Source organism: Schistocerca gregaria, chromosome 8, assembly GCF_023897955.1.
Source record: "Schistocerca gregaria isolate iqSchGreg1 chromosome 8, iqSchGreg1.2, whole genome shotgun sequence".
NCBI classification, from domain to species: Eukaryota; Metazoa; Arthropoda; class Insecta; order Orthoptera; family Acrididae; genus Schistocerca; species Schistocerca gregaria.
This window is the reverse complement of record NC_064927.1, coordinates 134,396,046-134,414,828: the sequence shown is the minus strand read 5'-3', so window position 1 is coordinate 134,414,828 and position 18,783 is coordinate 134,396,046. Positions and strand designations below refer to the sequence as shown.

General features: G+C 37.9%; 1 protein-coding gene across 2 annotated transcripts in view; it reads right to left on the bottom strand.

The window, feature by feature from the left end:
- LOC126285323 (protein HIRA) overlaps window positions 1-18,783 on the bottom strand; it is a 236,297-nt gene that overhangs the window by 111,361 nt on the left and 106,153 nt on the right. For both annotated transcript variants that reach the window (XM_049984625.1, XM_049984626.1), the window contains one exon: window positions 13,394-13,675. In XM_049984625.1, the coding sequence (XP_049840582.1) occupies window positions 13,394-13,675 (282 nt within the window). The remainder of the gene's footprint in view (window positions 1-13,393; window positions 13,676-18,783) is intronic.

Sequence of the window (18,783 nt, the reverse complement as noted above, 5' to 3'; positions counted from 1 at the left end):
ACCAAAGCAAAAGCTGAAATGCTTAACTCCATTTTCAAGTGTTCCTTTACAAAATAAAACCCAGGATAACTGCCACAATTTAATCCTCGTACCACTGAAAAGATGAATAGATTAAGTATTAGTGTCAGTGGCTTTGAGAAACAGCTTAAATCATGAAAATTGAACAAAGATCCAGGACCTGATGGAATCCTTATCACATTTTATGCTAAATTTGCGGCCGAGTTCCATCCTCTTGTAACTATAATGTATCACAGATATCTTGAACAAAAAAAAACCAAGTCCAGTTCTTGGAAAAAGGCACAGGTCACACCCATCTGCAAGAAAGGGAGTACAAGTGATACACAAAACTACCATCCAGCATCCTTGACATCTATTTGTTGTAGAATCTTAGACCATATTTTGAGTTCAAACATAATGGAAGTATCTTGAACAGCTAGATGTATTTCTTGATTTCCAAAACACATTCGACTCCATATCACACCTATGCTTATTGTCAAAAGTATGATCACATGGGGTACCAAGTGAAATTTGTGACTGAATTGAGGACCTTTTGGTAGGGAGACTTATCATGTTACCATGGATGGAGATTCAACAGCAGATGTAGAAGTAACTTCAAGTGTACCCCATGGAACTGTCTAGGGACCCTTGCTGCTCACATCATATATTAATGATCTTGCAGGTGATATTAATAGCAACATCAGGCTTTTTGCAGATGATGCAGTTAGCTATAATGAAATACTATGTGAAAGAAGCTGCATAAATATTCAGTCAGATCTTTCAAAGTGGTGCAGAGCAGAAATTGGTAACTTGCTTTAAGTGTACAGAAATTTAAAATTTTGCACTTCGCAAAAGAGAAAGAGAGAGAGAGAGAGAGAGAGAGAGAGAGAGAGAGAGAGAGAGAGAGAGAGAGAGAGAGAGCATAGTATCCTATGACTAAGGACTGCAAAAATTTGCATTTTGCAATAAATGTGAAATGGACGCGAATTCCCTCAAAATGACAATATGCAAAATTACTTAACAGATGCTGTTCCATAGCAAATTGTATCCAGACAAGCTATTTGTCAGAGACAGGTTGAAATAGCTTAATTTTCTGCATCAAATATCAAAACATAAGCAGTTACTGGCATTGTACATCATCTGGCAAAGCCCAGTTAATAATGATAATGTGCACAAGAACCTACACGGAAAATGAAGTGTACGAACACAACGATGTGTCAGTGTGCTCAATGATCTGGAGCCATGCCAATGTAGGTGGTTGGATGGCTGTTTAAGTTACACGGCACATAATGCAACACAGTACTCAGCCATGAGACCTAGCATTTTATAAGAAGGAAACGTGCCTGTTGGTTTGTTAGCTAAAGCTTAAAAGATAGTATAACGGGGACAGTTTTAATGTGGGAAATTATGTGGCAGATGATTTGAGTTGTATTTGCATCTAATACCGCTAGAGGTTGGGCCTTAACTACATCTTAAACAGTAATCTGCTAACTTCATCACGCCATTGTGCAGTACTTTGTGTTGTGCATTGCTCTTTTTCTTCTTTTGAAGCGACTAATCCTGGTCCATCACAGATTTTGATTATGACCTTTACAAAACCAGAAGAGGTCAGTGATCCCCTGTGACAATGCGTCAGTTCTTGTGTAAGCTTCTGCTCAGCGAAATGGAGGCAGAGTTTGTTTCTGCGCACTGCTCCTTCCCCTATGGTGGTCAAAATTCTAGTCTGTTTATGTTCGCAGCCATCTGTGACTATAGCCTATAGCGCCATCTTTCTGCACTGTAACGACTGGAAAACAAAATCTGTAAAGTTTTCTAACAGTGCCGAAATTTTTCTCCTATCGTTAAAATTGAGTTGCCATTCGTTCAATTCTACTTCTATGCTAAATGCCTTGTCAGCTCTATCTGCAGTGTTGTCAAGCATGGGTCACATGGCTGTGAATGCCCATGAAAGGTTGAATTTAGTAGACACATTCACTTAACTAGTGGGAAAGTGCTGCTGCTTTTCAACAGAACAACCAGTTTTGAAAGCATAAATGCAGCCAAATGAAGAAAAGAAACGCCATTTTGGAAGAAAAAGGTCTTGAAGTTTTTGCAAAAGCAAACAAACCCATCAAAAAGATCAATTTCAAATAACTAGTAATTTGTCTGTCTTCACTCGTGTAGTATGACAATCTTGTAAATTTATGTGTCTAATAATTTACAAACAAAGAAAATATATGTGAATTTCAACAAAACTATATGCGAATTTTGCAAAACACAGATGTGGATTTTACAAAAATATATTTTCCCGTGATTACCTATCATTATAATATCAATGAGTTAGTAAAATATCAATGAGTTACTGCTGGAATTGGACAACTCGTACAAATACCTGGGTGTAACACTTTATAGGGATATGAAATCGAATGATCACATAGGTTCAGTTGTAAGTACAGCAGGTGGTAGACTTCGGTTTACAGATAGAATACTGGGGAAGTTCTGTCAATCTACACAGGAGATTGCTTACAAGCCACTTGTGTGACACATCCTAGAAAATTGCTCGTAAAAGTGTACGGCACCCATAGCAGATAGGACTAACAGGGAATATTGAACAAATATGGAGTAGGGCAGCATGAATGGTCAAAGATTTTATAATCCTTGGAAGACAGTCACAGAAATACTGAAGAAACTAAGCTGGAAGACTCTTTAAGATGTATGTAAACTATCCTGAGAAAATCAAATGATTGCTCCAGGTATGTACTACAGCCCCCTACATATCACTCGCATACTAATCATGAATGTAAGATCAGAATAATTACTGCACATACAGAAGCATTCAAACAATCATTCTTTCCATGCTCCATATGTGAATTGAACAGGAAGACACCCTTATAGCTACTACAATGGGAATGCTTACTACATTTTTGTGATTCATGAAGTAAAACTTCAGCATCAGGTATCTCATTTTAATGTATTACAACTGTACTTCTAGTTTATTTGCAACATGTTTTAGAGACAGTATCCACATACATCACTGAATGTACCTGCAAAATTGTATCATTGTATGACACAGTTCCAGAGATGTGATGTTTTAAAACTGCCAGAATCTAAGATGAATCAATTTTGGTTTGGAATTTTTCACCAATCTATGGGTCACTAAGGTGAAACTAATACATTCTATGAGGGCTATTCAGAAAGTAGGGAACATTTTCATCTGACACCACTAGGCGCGCACCAATCACGATATTTTGGTATATGTGTGAACTCGGCAGCTCAGTTGGCATCCATCCGTGACAGCGGGAACATCTCTGCACGTCTGGTTTTTTCAATATTTGAATTTGAAATGTGCGCTGCATTTCAAAAAATCTGCCAGTTGTGAGCTGCGGTCTGCGATACGGTTTTTATTGGCAAAAAAACCTAAAACTTATAGAAATTTATCGTGAACTGTGTGAAGTGTACGGAAACAATGTAACGAGTGAATGTTTCATCCAGAAATGGTGCATTCGGTTTAAAAATGGCTAAACCAATGTTCATGATGAAGAGAAGAGTGGACACCTGAGCATTGTGACTGACAATCTTGTCGCTAAAACTGATGAAATGATTCGTGAAAATCGTCGCTTCACAATAATGGAGCTTTCACTTTCTTTTCCACAAGTTTCATTGAAATTATTGTTTGCAATTGTCACTCAAAAGCTAGGCTACCACAAATTTTGTGCATGATGGGTGCCCAATATGCTTACAGAGCACAATAATGAACAGCAAATGGAGGCAACGTTGACATTTCTGGAGGCCTACCACAAACATGGCGATTCATTATTGGATCAAATCATAACTGGTGACGAGACTTGGGTGAAATACATCAATTGTGAGACAAAATTACAGTCCATGGAGTGGGGGTCACAAGGTCCCCCCAGAAACAAAGAAAATGTTTGCAAACCTTGTTGGCAAGAAAGCTATTGGTGACAGTGTTTTGGGATAGGCAGGGTGTGCTTCTTATTGATTTTCTCGAACATGGAGCAACCATAAATTCTGCCCGGTACTGTCAAACTTTGCAAGGCCTTAGAAGAGCAGTTCAAAACAAAGGCCGAGGAAAGCTTATACCCAAAATTTTGTTTTTGCATGACAATGCCCAACCTCACATGGCAAACTGCACTAAAGAACTCCTAATTCATTCAAATGGGAAATTTTCCCTCATCTGCCCTATATCCCCGATCCTGCACCAAGCGACTTCCACTTGTTTCCCAAGATGAAGAAATGGCTTGCAACGCAGTGCTTTGATGACGATGCAGAACTCCAGGCAGGCTGACTCACTGGCTGAAGTCTCAGGTGGAAGAATTTTACAACAAAGGTCTTTCAAAGCTTGTCCACTGCTATGATAAGTGCCTCAATGTGTTTGGTGACTATGTGGAAAAGTAGTATGTCAGTCTCTCTTTCAGATGTATATAATAAAATGTATATACTTCTTCTTCATCATTATCATCATCATTTTTTTTTTTTTTTTTTAGTGCCAATATATTCCCTACTTTCTGAATAGTCCTCGTATGTAATTGGGGTTTTGAGTCTTCAAACGAAGGTTTACACACTTAATGTAAAATATTTAACACACAAACTCATTTGTAAAATCAGACATCTGAAGCTCTTTTATACATGGGAGACTGTCTCTTTAAACACTCGGACTGTGGGGATAACTGGTATTAATGGCATGGATAATCATCAACAGATGTAGAAGTAGGCAGTCCACAGGTAACTGTGTTGGGGCTCTTTATTGTTACTGTTGTATAAACACGACATTATAGACGACATTAATAATAGCGTCAGTCATTTTGTAGATGATGCAGCAATATCTGGAAAGGGTTGCATTAGTATTCCGTCATGTCAAAGTGGTGCAAAGATTGGAACCTTGTGTACACTTTACAAAATGAGAAAATGTGGTTCCGATGGTTACAATACCAATGACTGACAATTGCAATCAGTCATTTCATACAAACACCTCGGTGTAAAAATTTGTGGGGATATGAAATGGAATGATCACACTGGTTCTGCTGAAAGTAAAACAGACAGCAGATTTTGATTCATTGTAGGAAAATGCAATCACTCTACAGAGGAGACAGCATGAAAAACACTTGTGTGACAACCTAGAATATTGCTAGAGTGTGTGTGACACATACCACATATGATTAGCAGAGGACATTGAGCAAATATGAAGAAGTGTAGTGAATGGTTACAGGTCAGCTTGACTAGCTTGACTCACAGGAGGCTATCACAGAAATGCTATGAAACCTGGAATGGCACATGCTTTAAGATGAACATCTGCATTTCCTTGGTATACATGAATCAAACTGAAATGAGTGTCACACTTACTATTTTTTATTTGAATTCTGTGATGTGCACAAACTTCAGTCTTGTTTGATATATTTGAGTTGTGTCCATTCTGTCAGACCTAATATAAAATGACTGATTTTTGATTGAGATTTTACTTTAAGTCGTAACTGGTATCTGAATTTTGGTTGCTGCCTCCTTGAATGATCAGCTTCTGCACCAGTTGGCGACGTATTACAATTTGGAGGAAGCTATTGTTCTTTAAGGTTTAAAATACAACTCTGTTAGTTACTTGGCCGTATTGTGGATAGCTTTGAGCCCAAGTTTTCATAGCTTTTCATACCTAAGGGACCACTGTTGTAAGTAAATAAGATCAAACAGCAATCTGCTTTTTGTGAGAAAAGGAGATTGCTTAGCACACAAACTCCCTTCACACTACATGTCCTGCTACATCAAAATTGGTCAGTGGAGTTCAGCTCTATACTAGTGTACAAGAACATAATCCAATTACTGTAATTCAGAAATTCTGAGAGATATTTACTATAGAGAATGCATTTCTTTTCCTGTATTTTAGTGAACTTTCTACACTTACAATTCTGTTAATTGATAGATGGCAATGACAATGAAGATTACCTTCTTTTCCAAAAACAAGATATTTCTATCCTTCACTTCCAGAAAATTTGTATACATAAACTTAAAGTACTTTTTTAATCACATTTACATTCATGGTATTTACATACATTACTGAGTTCTTGGAATAAAATCAGCCACAAATTAGTTTAAAAAAGCAGTGAGGCACACACAACATTACAACCTGTCCGACAGAACGGACACCACTCGTGATGACATGGCTGATGCTTACATTTATACGAAACACAGAATGGGGAAAGAAAGGGAAAGGATGCATGGGAATTCATCACTTCCAGGCACACAGGGCATTGTGCTAATGCAATAACGAAAGCTGAGAACCATGCCGGTCCAGGATCCTCATGAGCACTTGCCTTAACCTTATTTATTTTGCTCCAATTCAATTTCTAATGAGCTTAGAAAATAGTCTTGTGATGATGGTGTAGTGAAAGAAACACATGTAGTTATTTTTAAGATTGAATGACACTGATTATCTGTAGATTAAATGTTTGTTGGTTAGATTAGTTACAAAACAGCATCATCGTCACACATTTGGTATCCACTACTGCATAAAAGCCTCCTACAGATTTCTCAATCTTCAGCTATGTGCATTCATATTAATGTAATTCACATAACCAAACTACTTAATCTACATGATCTTCAATTGGTGCACCACTAACTTCATGTACTATGCGTGATATGTTTTGTTTTGATACAAATGGTGCTATCAAATTTACTATCCACTACAATTTCATATCAAAAGTCAGTGACAGCCAAGTGACATTATGAAATGCAGAGCAGCTTTATATAAGTAGGTTTCACAGAAAACTATTGTCACCATGTCTTGAACAATGTGTTTAAACCAGCTTCTTCTCATCTTTGCTTTTATTGGTTTCATTTGTCTATGTCATTTACAATTCAGCCATTAGTACTGACGTTTGGGCCTGGCAGCCCAAGGGATTAAAGACACCTGGAGAAACCAAGCACAACAGAAAGCAACACAGCCAGTTTGTGCAGGCAGCGTGTGGTCAGCAGGGCTCGTGACCACTGGATATGGATATATGTATTATATTAGTAAACTAGCAAGTAGTACTATTTTTCTAGATGAGAAGTCTCAACTCAAGGAGGTAGTTACACATTGCTGAAGACACAGAAATATCGAACTTATGTACAGTATCCACAGACTACATTCTCTCTTTTCCTGGTGTTGAGTTTATTAAATCATATACATCACTGGTCATAGCATGCCAGGCAATGTTATGAAACTATGAGAAATATCTGATGATAGTGTGAAGACAGATGTGAGCAAGAAAGACAATCATGAACAAAATTTTGAGGTCCGGAGAGGATACACATTATATATTATCACAGGTAACATTCTGATTCATTTTTACTAAGTTGCCATTGTCTACCAACCAACCAACTTGCTTAGAGTTTATATAGCTGCATTAATAATTTCCACTCAATAACAATTACATAGGTGGTGTAAGGATAAAAGTTTATTTAAAGTGAACTCTGTTCTTGTCATAATTCTAGCAGAAAAGCAGCAATGACTTTTTTAAGGGTTTCCAGTTTATTGCTTTATATCTACTAGGAGCTTGTTATAAGACCTTGGCAACAGAATATATTACTACTCTAAAGCTTAATAAGAAGGCAAACCATATGTAGATATGTAGATACCATTATTTCATCCTTCGTTGTTACCTAAGAGCATAATAATAATAGGTCTTTGTAGAGGCCTAAACAAGATGTGCTGTTATCTGCTTTACACTATATTCTTATTATTCCAATTTTGGTGAAAACCTTATCATCCCTACACTTTGTTAATAACAGTAGATTCTAATGATTTCACAAGATGAAGACATCGTGAAAACAAAAGAAAAGAAAAGAGGGAACAAAATGTAATTTAAATGGAGTTATAGTGACAGACTTTCCTAGAAAACCTTTTTAAGACAGTATTATTAGAAGAAAAGTTACCTGTAGTTTCACAGTTTGTAGGGAAAGAAAACAAACAATGACTTTCTTAAAATATTTATGCAGCTAGTTGTAGAACAGTAATTAATTAATAATTATTTGATATAAACTGTGTGTCAAGAAATCAGTGAAATCATCAAAAGTCAAACCCACTGCAATATGACTTAAGACATGATATCTGTTTGGTGAAAAAATGAAAATTGTCCTTGAATAAGGAAAACCATGAGGTCATCCACATGTGTACAAAAAGAAATCCATTCTACTTCAGTTACATGATAAATAATAATACTTTAAGAGCTGTAAATTTAACTAAGTACCTAAGAATTACAATTACGAAGAACTTAAATTTGAATGATCACATAGGTAATGTTGTGGGGAAGGCAAACCAAACACTGCATTTTATAGGTGAAACACTTAGAAGATGCAATAGGTCTGCTAAAAAGACAGTTTACCTACACTTCTCTGTCCTCTGCTAGAGTACTGATTTGCAGCATTGAATCCTTACTGAATAGGAGTGATGGAGGACACTGAAAAAGGTCACAGAAGTGTAGCTCATTCTGTATTACCCAGCAAGAGGGGAAGGAGTATCACAGATATGATAAGTGAGTTGTGGTGGCAGTCATTAGCCCTTTTGTGACTATGGGCATACAAGTATGTCCAGCAAGTAGAAAAGTCAGACTGCTATTGGCCTAGATGTATACTCAGAAGGTGGTAAGTCCAGACGGCTACGGACAGAAACGGAGGTCCTAAACTACAAATTAAATGGCCTTCGACATATTTGTTTGACATATAAAAATTAAAATGCGCTCGACAGCCTGTACGTCATTTGCTAAAACGGTCGATAACTCAGATGGCAAACCCAAGTGGGAACATAAATGATTAAAAAATGGGCATTCCGTCATGAAATGGCGGGCAGTTAAAACTACGGGACAATGCGTACAATGGCACGGGAGTGCCACTTAACAAATGATGATGGCTGAAAGATGTTTTCTTGTGCAACTTCATCTGTTCAAAACATTTCAATTTATTCACACCATCATGGGACACAATTTATCAGACAAGGAAATCATGGATATTCTTATGAATAGTAGCGACAAAGATTGTAGTGATACTGCGGAACTTTCTTCCAATGAAGAGTTGGATTCGTGTCGATGTACTGCTGAATCCCCGACATCAAGAATAGAAGATTCTTCCTCTGAAGACAGAAAAGAAGATGAAGTAAGTGAAACTTCATCAGGAAGAAGAAAGTATGACTGGATGGAGAATCATCCAGTGATGAAAAGAGTCAGCAAGTCATTTAGATATTTTTGTTCTTCATGTCCATGGAATTCGTTTCTGCTATCTGTACACAAATCAATAATTATTATAAATTTATTACTGGAAAAATGAAAACAGTACCCAGGAAATTAGCATGCTGGAAGCTCGCAGAGTCAGCATAATTTTATTGCTTCCTGCCATGTTCTCTGTTTATGCCTATAAGTAAAAAGTTAGAAGCGAATGGATATTGGTTGGCATATTCTTTGCTTCAAACACCAATATTCTCTAACATAATGGCCAGGGACTGGTACAAGTTGATCCTGCCTTTATCGTACTTCAGTGACAATTCCACCGCACCTCCAACACATTCTTGTAAAAATATGTCTCATTGTAGATCACACAAAAAATAAATTCTGTCAGGCATTAGTACCCTTTGAAAACCTAGTGATTGATGAAACTCTGCTACTTTTCAAAGGAAGGCTCAGATTTATGCAGTACATACCAAATAATCTTAACCATTTTTACATTAAAATTTTTGTCCTTTGTAACGTAATGACACTAAAATGGATGGACAAGAGAAAAGTCTGGATGCCTTCTACCATAAATGGACCAGAGTTTGTGGAGATAGAGAAAAAAGACCATAGAGTGGGCAAATACAAATTGAAATCTACTTGTGTCGTCAGCTATAATAAGTCAATGGGTGCAGTTGATAAGACAAACATGCTATTGTCTTCTGTACAGTTCATCCGAAAGACAATGAAGTGGTACAAAAAAGTATTCTTTCGTATGACTGACTTGTGTGTGTTTAATGCAAAAAGTATTTTTTGAAATGCAAAAGTAACAGAAGATACCACTAGTGAAATACCACTTGGAAACAATCCGTCAGTTGCTTTATGAATTTCATAGTCAAACTTGTAAAAGTGCAATCCTATGAACAACCAAAGAAGAAAGCCCTTTCCAACTGCAGAATAAAGAGGGACATTATTCAGGGTTCCTCGAAGCAACAGAGAAAAAGAAGATTCCCCAGACACACTGTGTAGTGTGTACTGCTCATTCACAATGAAAAATTACACACATAAGATGCAAAAAGTGTGATGTGGTTCTCTGCATGGTGCCATGTTTTGGAAAATATCACACACTAAAGATATATTAGTATGTTTTAGTAATTGTATACATTTCAAGTAAAGGAAAGTAATAAATTAAAATTAAAAAATTAAAAAAAAAGTAAATAAAAAGGTTTTTAATTTAGCCAGTGGCAGTCAAAGCCTGCATCAAAAATGAGAATGGGAAATCATTAAAGTAAACTGCACTGAACATGACAAGCTAAAAAGAAAACAGTGAGCAAGAAGAAGGTAGGCATTTACTATCTGCTCCCCCCCCCCTCCCCCCTTAGACCAACCAATCTTATTGTGGAGAATCGACTTTAGGCTTTAATTACAAACGAAGCCATGGGCCTATCGAAAAATGAATTATCCAGATATATGCTTTGTTTAACTCAGAGTCCGGATATGTGCCACAATTTGGTTTTAAATTCCTGTAATTATTTTTTAATTAAGATAGTAGCAAGAACTTTCCAATACTTGGGTGTTTTCACTACACGCTACTCACTTTAACACTATATATCTTGGAACGCATTCATTTGATGTTAAGGAAATTTTAATATGTTGTAGGCACACATATCGACGGAGTAAGCCTCAAGTTATAGGAATTATTATTAAAAACGTTCCTATCATTTTTCTAAACTAACTGTTTTTCAGCCCGTAATAAACATATAACTGAAAGTGTTACTTAGTTCCAAGCTCTCTTTCGTGGTCATCAGAAACTATGACCACTGAGACAGTACAGCGGTTCTGTATGCACCAGAACCTGCGGGATGCCAACAGTGGCCATAGCCTACAGCGACCACAGGGCTGAGTCCGCAGTCAACCGGCCAGGTACATGCTGCATTTCCTCTTATCAGCCGGCCAAGTAGCCAGGACACTTGGCCCTTGTAGCCACACAAGGGTTAATACAAAGGCATTTTTCACTGTGGCAAAGATATTTTCACAAAATTTCAGCCTCCAACTTCCTCCTCTGAATGTTAAAATATTTTATTGTCACTTACAAGAAAGAAGTGATTGTTGTAATAAAATTTAAAAATTCAGAGCTCGTATCAAAAGATTTAAGTGTTCATTTTCCTTATGTGCTGTTCGAGGGTGAACTGTACAGGATGTCTGAAGGTGGTTTGCCACACTAAGTGTGAATTGCAGAAAAGTCATGTAGATGTTCCACATCTGGAGCAATTCTGTTACCTTTCAAGAAAACTTTATTTATGACAGTATAAAACAGGGCAGTTGTGTATTATTTAACAATTGAAAGAAAATGGGGGATGGAGACAAATATAAAATAGCATGAGCAAACCTAATCTTGAATGAATGAAAACCTGCTTGTAGATAAACTACAGCTGATGACGATAACACAATCTACAGGATAAGGATCAGGCAGACATGAAAATTAAAGCAGAATAAATTATTAGCTTACATGCTGTGGTGCTACCAATTATGTAAACCATAAGTGAAACAAAAAGAAAAAAGTAGTTAAATATACACAAATTATAGCAACATGTGAATTCATTATCATATTCAGTAGATACCATCAAGAAGGGGAACCTTCAATGATGTGGAACAAGTCAAGGTTTACACGTAACATATGAGAAAGATATGACAAACTTTTTAACAATAAACTATCACTACACTACTTAATGCTATTCACACTAATGCCACCTAAATTTAATCAAGATAATTGGTAATAAAGCTGTTTCTTTGAAAAGTAATGCTGCCTCCTTAGTTTCATTATACAGCTGCTGTTTGTCTGCCATTAATAGCATACTATTTACGTGATTACAGTGGTAGTTTTCAAGAATATGTATACATCTATAAAAACAAGTCCTATTTATAGTACATTATTACTATACAGCTTCATATATAAACCCACACTGCTACTGGCCATCTAGCTAACAGAATTCTTAAATATCTGAATCTGGATATTTACATAATTTGTAGAAAAAGTGACTGATGAGGTATGTTTTTAATCTTCTTTTGAATTGGTAGGGAGTCTCTCACTACAATTTCAGAGAGAAAGGAAACATTCATTTATCATTCACAAAAACAGCAACAGGGCTGGCAAACAGAACGTTAAAATAATTTCTTTGTCATGGAAAAAAAAAAAAAAAAAAAAAAAAAAAAAAAAAAAAAAAAGGAGACAAGGTTTGTGAGTTTTGGAGTGATGTATAAAAAATACATGACAGAAGATGGGGTTAATTTTATCAGCATTATCTATCAACTCAGTCTATTTTGTTTGTTTTCACACAAATCAAATAAAATGCTCCATTTAGTCTTCAAATGCTGTTGCCAGCACAGTTTATTATAAAAATTCAAAAGAAGACTTTTAAAAAGTGGATAAAGAACTTTAAGTGTGGAACATGAAAGGATCCCTATGAAATGCTACTTCTGTTTAGTGCCAGACCAATGATAGAAAATTTGTGGTATAACTTCTATCTGAACAGTCACGTTTTTTTTCACATGGGAAAAATATATCTAGAAACAAAGATGATGTAACTTACCAAACGAAAGCGTTGGCATGTTGATGGACACACAAACGCAGAGGCAAATGTACTCTGTACTTCCGCCTCGACTGGCGTCTCTTCCCAAACTCTTTGCCTTTACAAATGTCTGCTTGTGTCTGTATATGTGCGGATGGACTTGTGTGTGTGTGTGTGTGTGTGTGTGTGTGTGTGTGTGTGTGTGTGTGTGTGTGTGTGTGTGTGCGCGCGAGTGTATACCTGCCCTTTTTTCCCCCCAAAGGTAAGTCTTTCCGCTCCCAAGATTGGAATGACTCCTAACCCTCTCTCTTAAAACCCACATCCTTTTGTCTTTCCCTCTCCTTCCCTCTTTCCTGATGAAGCAACCGTTGGTTGCGAAAGCTTGAATTGTGTGTGTGTGTGTGCGTGTGTGTGTGTGTGTGTGTGTGTGTGTGTGTGTGTGTGTGTGTGTGTGTGTGTGTGTGTGTGTGTGCGCGCGGGTTGTTTGGCCGCCGCCCCCCCCCCCCCCCCCCCCAAAATTAAAGTTGTGAAAGTAATCCATGTTAGCTTTTCACACTAAGGAACTAACAATTCATGAATAAAACGTAATTCAAACAATGAAGGAGTCAACATTATCTTTCAGTAATTAAAATAATTACAAATAATATTAATTAAACACACCTTCTCTTCCATTGTAAGTGGCTTCCCAAGTTCATCTTCTGAGAACTCTACAAAAGCAACAGTTCCATCCCATGAACAAGCCATCAACTGCAGACCTGTACAGCTCCATGACAGATCAAGCACAGAATTAGTAAACAACTCGTGCAACACAACAAGAGGTCGTTTGAGTGCTGTAAGCCATACTGATAACGATCGATCTCGAGAACCAATTGCACAACAGCAGTACTGCTGAGGCTTCGATGAAGAACGATATTGTTTCTGCAGAATGTTGGAATTGAAACGCTGAAACAATGAATAATACATTAAAACTTCAAGAGCAATGCTATATCAAGACAGCCTCTACACATTTTAAAATCAAAATTAATAAGTTCGTGTGATAGATAGATGCCATTGGTTCAGTTATCATGTGTAATAATATAATGCGAACAGAAACTTGAAAATTATACAACTTTTCATGAAATTCTAGAATTAAAAATTTGTGTTCAGGAGCACATCCATAAAGGATGAAGGTGCTGCCACACATGCTCTTGTTGTTTTATTATAATTTGGTGATGGGTGCCATCAGTGTCACACTCTAACACTATGCAGGTCAAGCTCAAGCATTCCTCAGGCCACAACTTTGTGTTAAAAAGACCATGCCCGAGTATAGGTCTGGCCGTGACTTCTCAAAGCACGAGCATAAACCACACGAAAACTGGACTTACCGTGCATGAGAACAATGTATGGACATCTCATTACCTGTCCACTAACTGATGATGCCTTCTGTTGCCAATTTCTAGAATTATGTCGAAAGAAACATTAGTAAACGTAAAAGATGCAGTCGCAATTGCCTGAGCGAATATAATTGCATTAATGTGATTTTAGGCACTTATTTGTTAGGTTTCACAGTTTACTGTAATTCTGCTATAAACATATCATGTTCATTGAGTAAGCAGAAATTCTGGAAGCTCACAAGGAAGAAATTGCTCAACAACTCACCGAGAACTTGTTTTTGGAAGAATAATTCACTTTACATCATAATTAAATCTTGAAGCATGTTTTTTTTTAGTATGTGTTACTCTTGAAGATGCATCAATTACATATATGCCAGAAATACTTTAAATAATGGCATAAATGGTTGGTTTCCTAGACCCGATATTCCTCTAAGCAGCTGGTCTCCAACATGTTAAATAGCAAAAATTGGGAATGGTCGAAGGTTATAATCTCATAAAGATAATTTTAAATTCTAGATTATTGTAGATTATAAACTGTTAATCATTCCGCAGTCCATTTTGTTACAGGGTCATTTAGTAAACGCTAAAGTGTCAACCAACTCCACTGGCAGACACTGTAAGAGAGTGCATCACAGTGAGACTTATTGTTAATGTTCCAAGATCGTATGTTCCCAGAAGAGTCAACAAATACACTGAAGTGCCAAAGAAACTGGTATAGGCATGCATATTCAAATATAGAGATATGTAAACAGGCAGAATACAGTGGTGCAGTTGGCAACGCCTATATAACAAAAGTGTCTTGATGCAGTTGTTAGATCAGTTACTGCTGCTACAAAGGAAGGTTATCAAGATTTAAGTGAGTTTGAATGTGCTGTTACAATTGGCGCATGAGTGATGGGACACAGCATCTCTGATGTAGTAAAGAAGTGGGAATTTTCCCATATGACTGTATCACGAGTGTACCATGAATATCAGGAATCCAGTAAAACGTCAAATCTCTGACATCGCTGCAGCTGGAAAACGGTCCTGCAAGAATGGGACCAATGACAACTGAAGAGAATCATTCAACATGATAGAAGAGCTGTCATTCTGCAAACTGCTGCAAATTTCAATGCTGGGCCATCAACAAGTGTCAGCATGTGAGCCATTCAAAGAAACATCGATATGGGCTTTCGGAGCTGAAGGCCCACTTGTGTACCCTTGATGACTGCACAACACAAAGCTTTATGCTTCACCTGGGCCCGTCAACAACGACATTGGACTGTTGATGACTGGAAACATGCTGCCTGGCCAGACAAGTCTCGTTTCAACTTGTATAGAGTACTTTGGACATGTACAGGTATGGAGACAACCTCATGAATCCATGGACCTGGCATGTCAGCAGGGGACAGTTCAAGTTGGTGAAGGCTCTCTAATCATGTGGGACGTGGGCAGTTGGAGTGATATGGGACCCCTGGTACATCTAGATATGACTGACAGGTGACACGTATGTAAGCATCTTACCTGATCACCTGATTTATGTCCACTGTGCATTCTGCTGGACTTGGACAATTCGAGCAGGACAATGCAATACCAAACACGCCCAGAATTGCTACAGAGTGGCTCCCAGAACACTCTTCCGAGTTTAAACACTTCTACTGGCCACCAAAATCCTGGGACATGAACATTATTGGGCATATCTGGGATATCTTGCAACATGCTGTTCAGAAGAGATCACTACCCCCTCGTATTCTTGCAGATTTATGGACAGCCCTGCAGGATTTATGGTGTCAGTTCCCTCCATCCCTTCATCAGACATTAGTTGAGTTCATGCCACAACGTGTTCCGGCACTTCCGCGTGCTCACAGGGGTCCTACACGATATTATGCAGGTGTACCAGTTTCTTTGGCTCTTTAGTGTATATAGCTTCCTTCTATGTACATCTCGCGAAAAGATCATGAGCATGAATTAGAAACATTGAGCCCACACAAAGCCTTACCAGCAATCTTCCTGTGAACTATTTGTGACTGGTACAGGGAAGAGGATGCGACAGTGGTACACATAGTACCATCCACGACACACCATAAGATGGCTTGGTGAGTAGAGATGTATGGAGAAAGACATATTTGTCAACAATAAAATAAGTTTTTAATCATGGAGAAAAATAATGTAATATGAACATCATGCTTATGAATGGAACACTGAATTAGACATGCAGTAAAACAATGAAAATACATACTACATTCATTGTCCTGTGTGTGTGAAAAAGTGTCTACACCAGCAAGTCATGTGCACTGGCAAACATTTTCATCACAACATGATGTCATTTGCACATCAATAACGAGAGACCATTGCAGATAGAAATAAAATAAAACCAACAAGGTTTCGTATCACATTCACAATTAGAAATAATGGTTTGAGTACTCATTTCATAAACTGCAGTTTACTTTTTATTCTTTTCCAGGCATATATTTTCTGTCTAATAATTATTATTACCTAAATAGTAAAATAATGTTATTGAGCTGTGACTTCTTGCGATGCTCTTAGCAGGATAGTTTCTCTGTCATGCTTTGTGGTGTCATGGTTGGCTAGCACCCTCTGTTTAGGATGGCTGTGGCTCGCAAGGTGAGACTCAGTCGGGGGCAACAAAGGAGACTCGGTCGGGGACATTGATAGAGGGAAGATAGCGCATGAAGCACCGTGAGTAGTCAGTCGATGTTTAGTGTACTGCAGTGGGCATAGTGTTGACATTCCAGCACCTGGGTTTGGCGGTCAGCGGAACTGGAGTGCGAAAGCACTCACCGGTCATCACAGGCTCTGTTTAAGAGTCGTGTCTGTCTCGAGTCCTGAGGAGAGCATGGGAGTTTACCCAGGTGTGCATGTTAACAGCGAGCTCCTGGACTAACTTTAAGCGATAAGCCATTTTGTGGTGGAACTTTTGGATGTATAACCCACTTGGATGAGGGTCCACGATACTTGGTATTACAAGTCCATGAAACTGCACTGTGCCCTGATTCCACTGCATTTATTTTGAATTCCAAGTGTGGCTGATATTCAGAGATTTCTTTTTTATTATTATTGTTAATGTATTAAGTAATAAATTTTATGAATCAAAATTAATTCTCTATATAAAACTTCAGCTGCTAATTTAAACTAGAATTGCAAACTTCGTCCTTGTTGGCAACTATAATGGTAACAATTTTGCGCCATCAATTGGTGCTTTGGTATTTAAGGTTGTGTGCAGACTGTCTGGTCATTATCACCTTGAGATAGTGGTGATTTATAAATTTATCAAGTGAAATTTCATATCATTGGAGATTGTTTAATGAACTATTGCTTTAATAGTAATTGCGGTTGTCACACTATAACATTTAACGTCTCGTCCTGTATTTGTCGCTACCCAGTGCTTGCCCAGTTGGCTTTAGTTTTTTGTGAATTGTGTGTTAATACTGGGTTTGTGTGTTCTAGAAGCTGTCATTGGTGTGTGCAGGCCCTCCTGCTCATTGTTGTCACTTGAGCTCTCGAGCACGGAGTGATGTATAAAAAATACATGACAGAAGATGGGGTTAATTTTATCAGCATTATCTATCAACTCAGTCTATTTTGTTTGTTTTCACACAAATCAAATAAAATGCTCCATTTAGTCTTCAAATGCTGTTGCCAGCACAGTTTATTATAAAAATTCAAAAGAAGACTTTTAAAAAGTGGATAAAGAACTTTAAGTGTGGAACATGAAAGGATCCCTATGAAATGCTACTTCTGTTTAGTGCCAGACCAATGATAGAAAATTTGTGGTATAACTTCTATCTGAACAGTCACGTTTTTTTTCACGTGGGAAAAATATATCTAGAAACAAAGATGATGTAACTTACCAAACGAAAGCGTTGGCATGTTGATGGACACACAAACGCAGAGGCAAATGTACTCTGTACTTCCGCCTCGACTGGCGTCTCTTCCCAAACTCTTTGCCTTTACAAATGTCTGCTTGTGTCTGTATATGTGCGGATGGACTTGTGTGTGTGTGTGTGTGTGTGTGTGTGTGTGTGTGTGTGTGTGTGTGTGTGTGTGCGCGCGAGTGTATACCTGCCCTTTTTTCCCCCCAAAGGTAAGTCTTTCCGCTCCCAAGATTGGAATGACTCCTAACCCTCTCTCTTAAAACCCACATCCTTTTGTCTTTCCCTCTCCTTCCCTCTTTCCTGATGAAGCAACCGTTGGTTGCGAAAGCTTGAATTGTGTGTGTGTGTGTGCGTGTGTGTGTGTGTGTGTGTGTGTGTGTGTGTGTGTGCGCGCGCGTGTTGTTTGGCCGCCGCCCCCCCCCCCCCCCCAAAATTAAAGTTGTGAAAGTAATCCATGTTAGCTTTTCACACTAAGGAACTAACAATTCATGAATAAAACGTAATTCAAACAATGAAGGAGTCAACATTATCTTTCAGTAATTAAAATAATTACAAATAATATTAATTAAACACACCTTCTCTTCCATTGTAAGTGGCTTCCCAAGTTCATCTTCTGAGAACTCTACAAAAGCAACAGTTCCATCCCATGAACAAGCCATCAACTGCAGACCTGTACAGCTCCATGACAGATCAAGCACAGAATTAGTAAACAACTCGTGCAACACAACAGGCTCTGTTTAAGAGTCGTGTCTGTCTCGAGTCCTGAGGAGAGCATGGGAGTTTACCCAGGTGTGCATGTTAA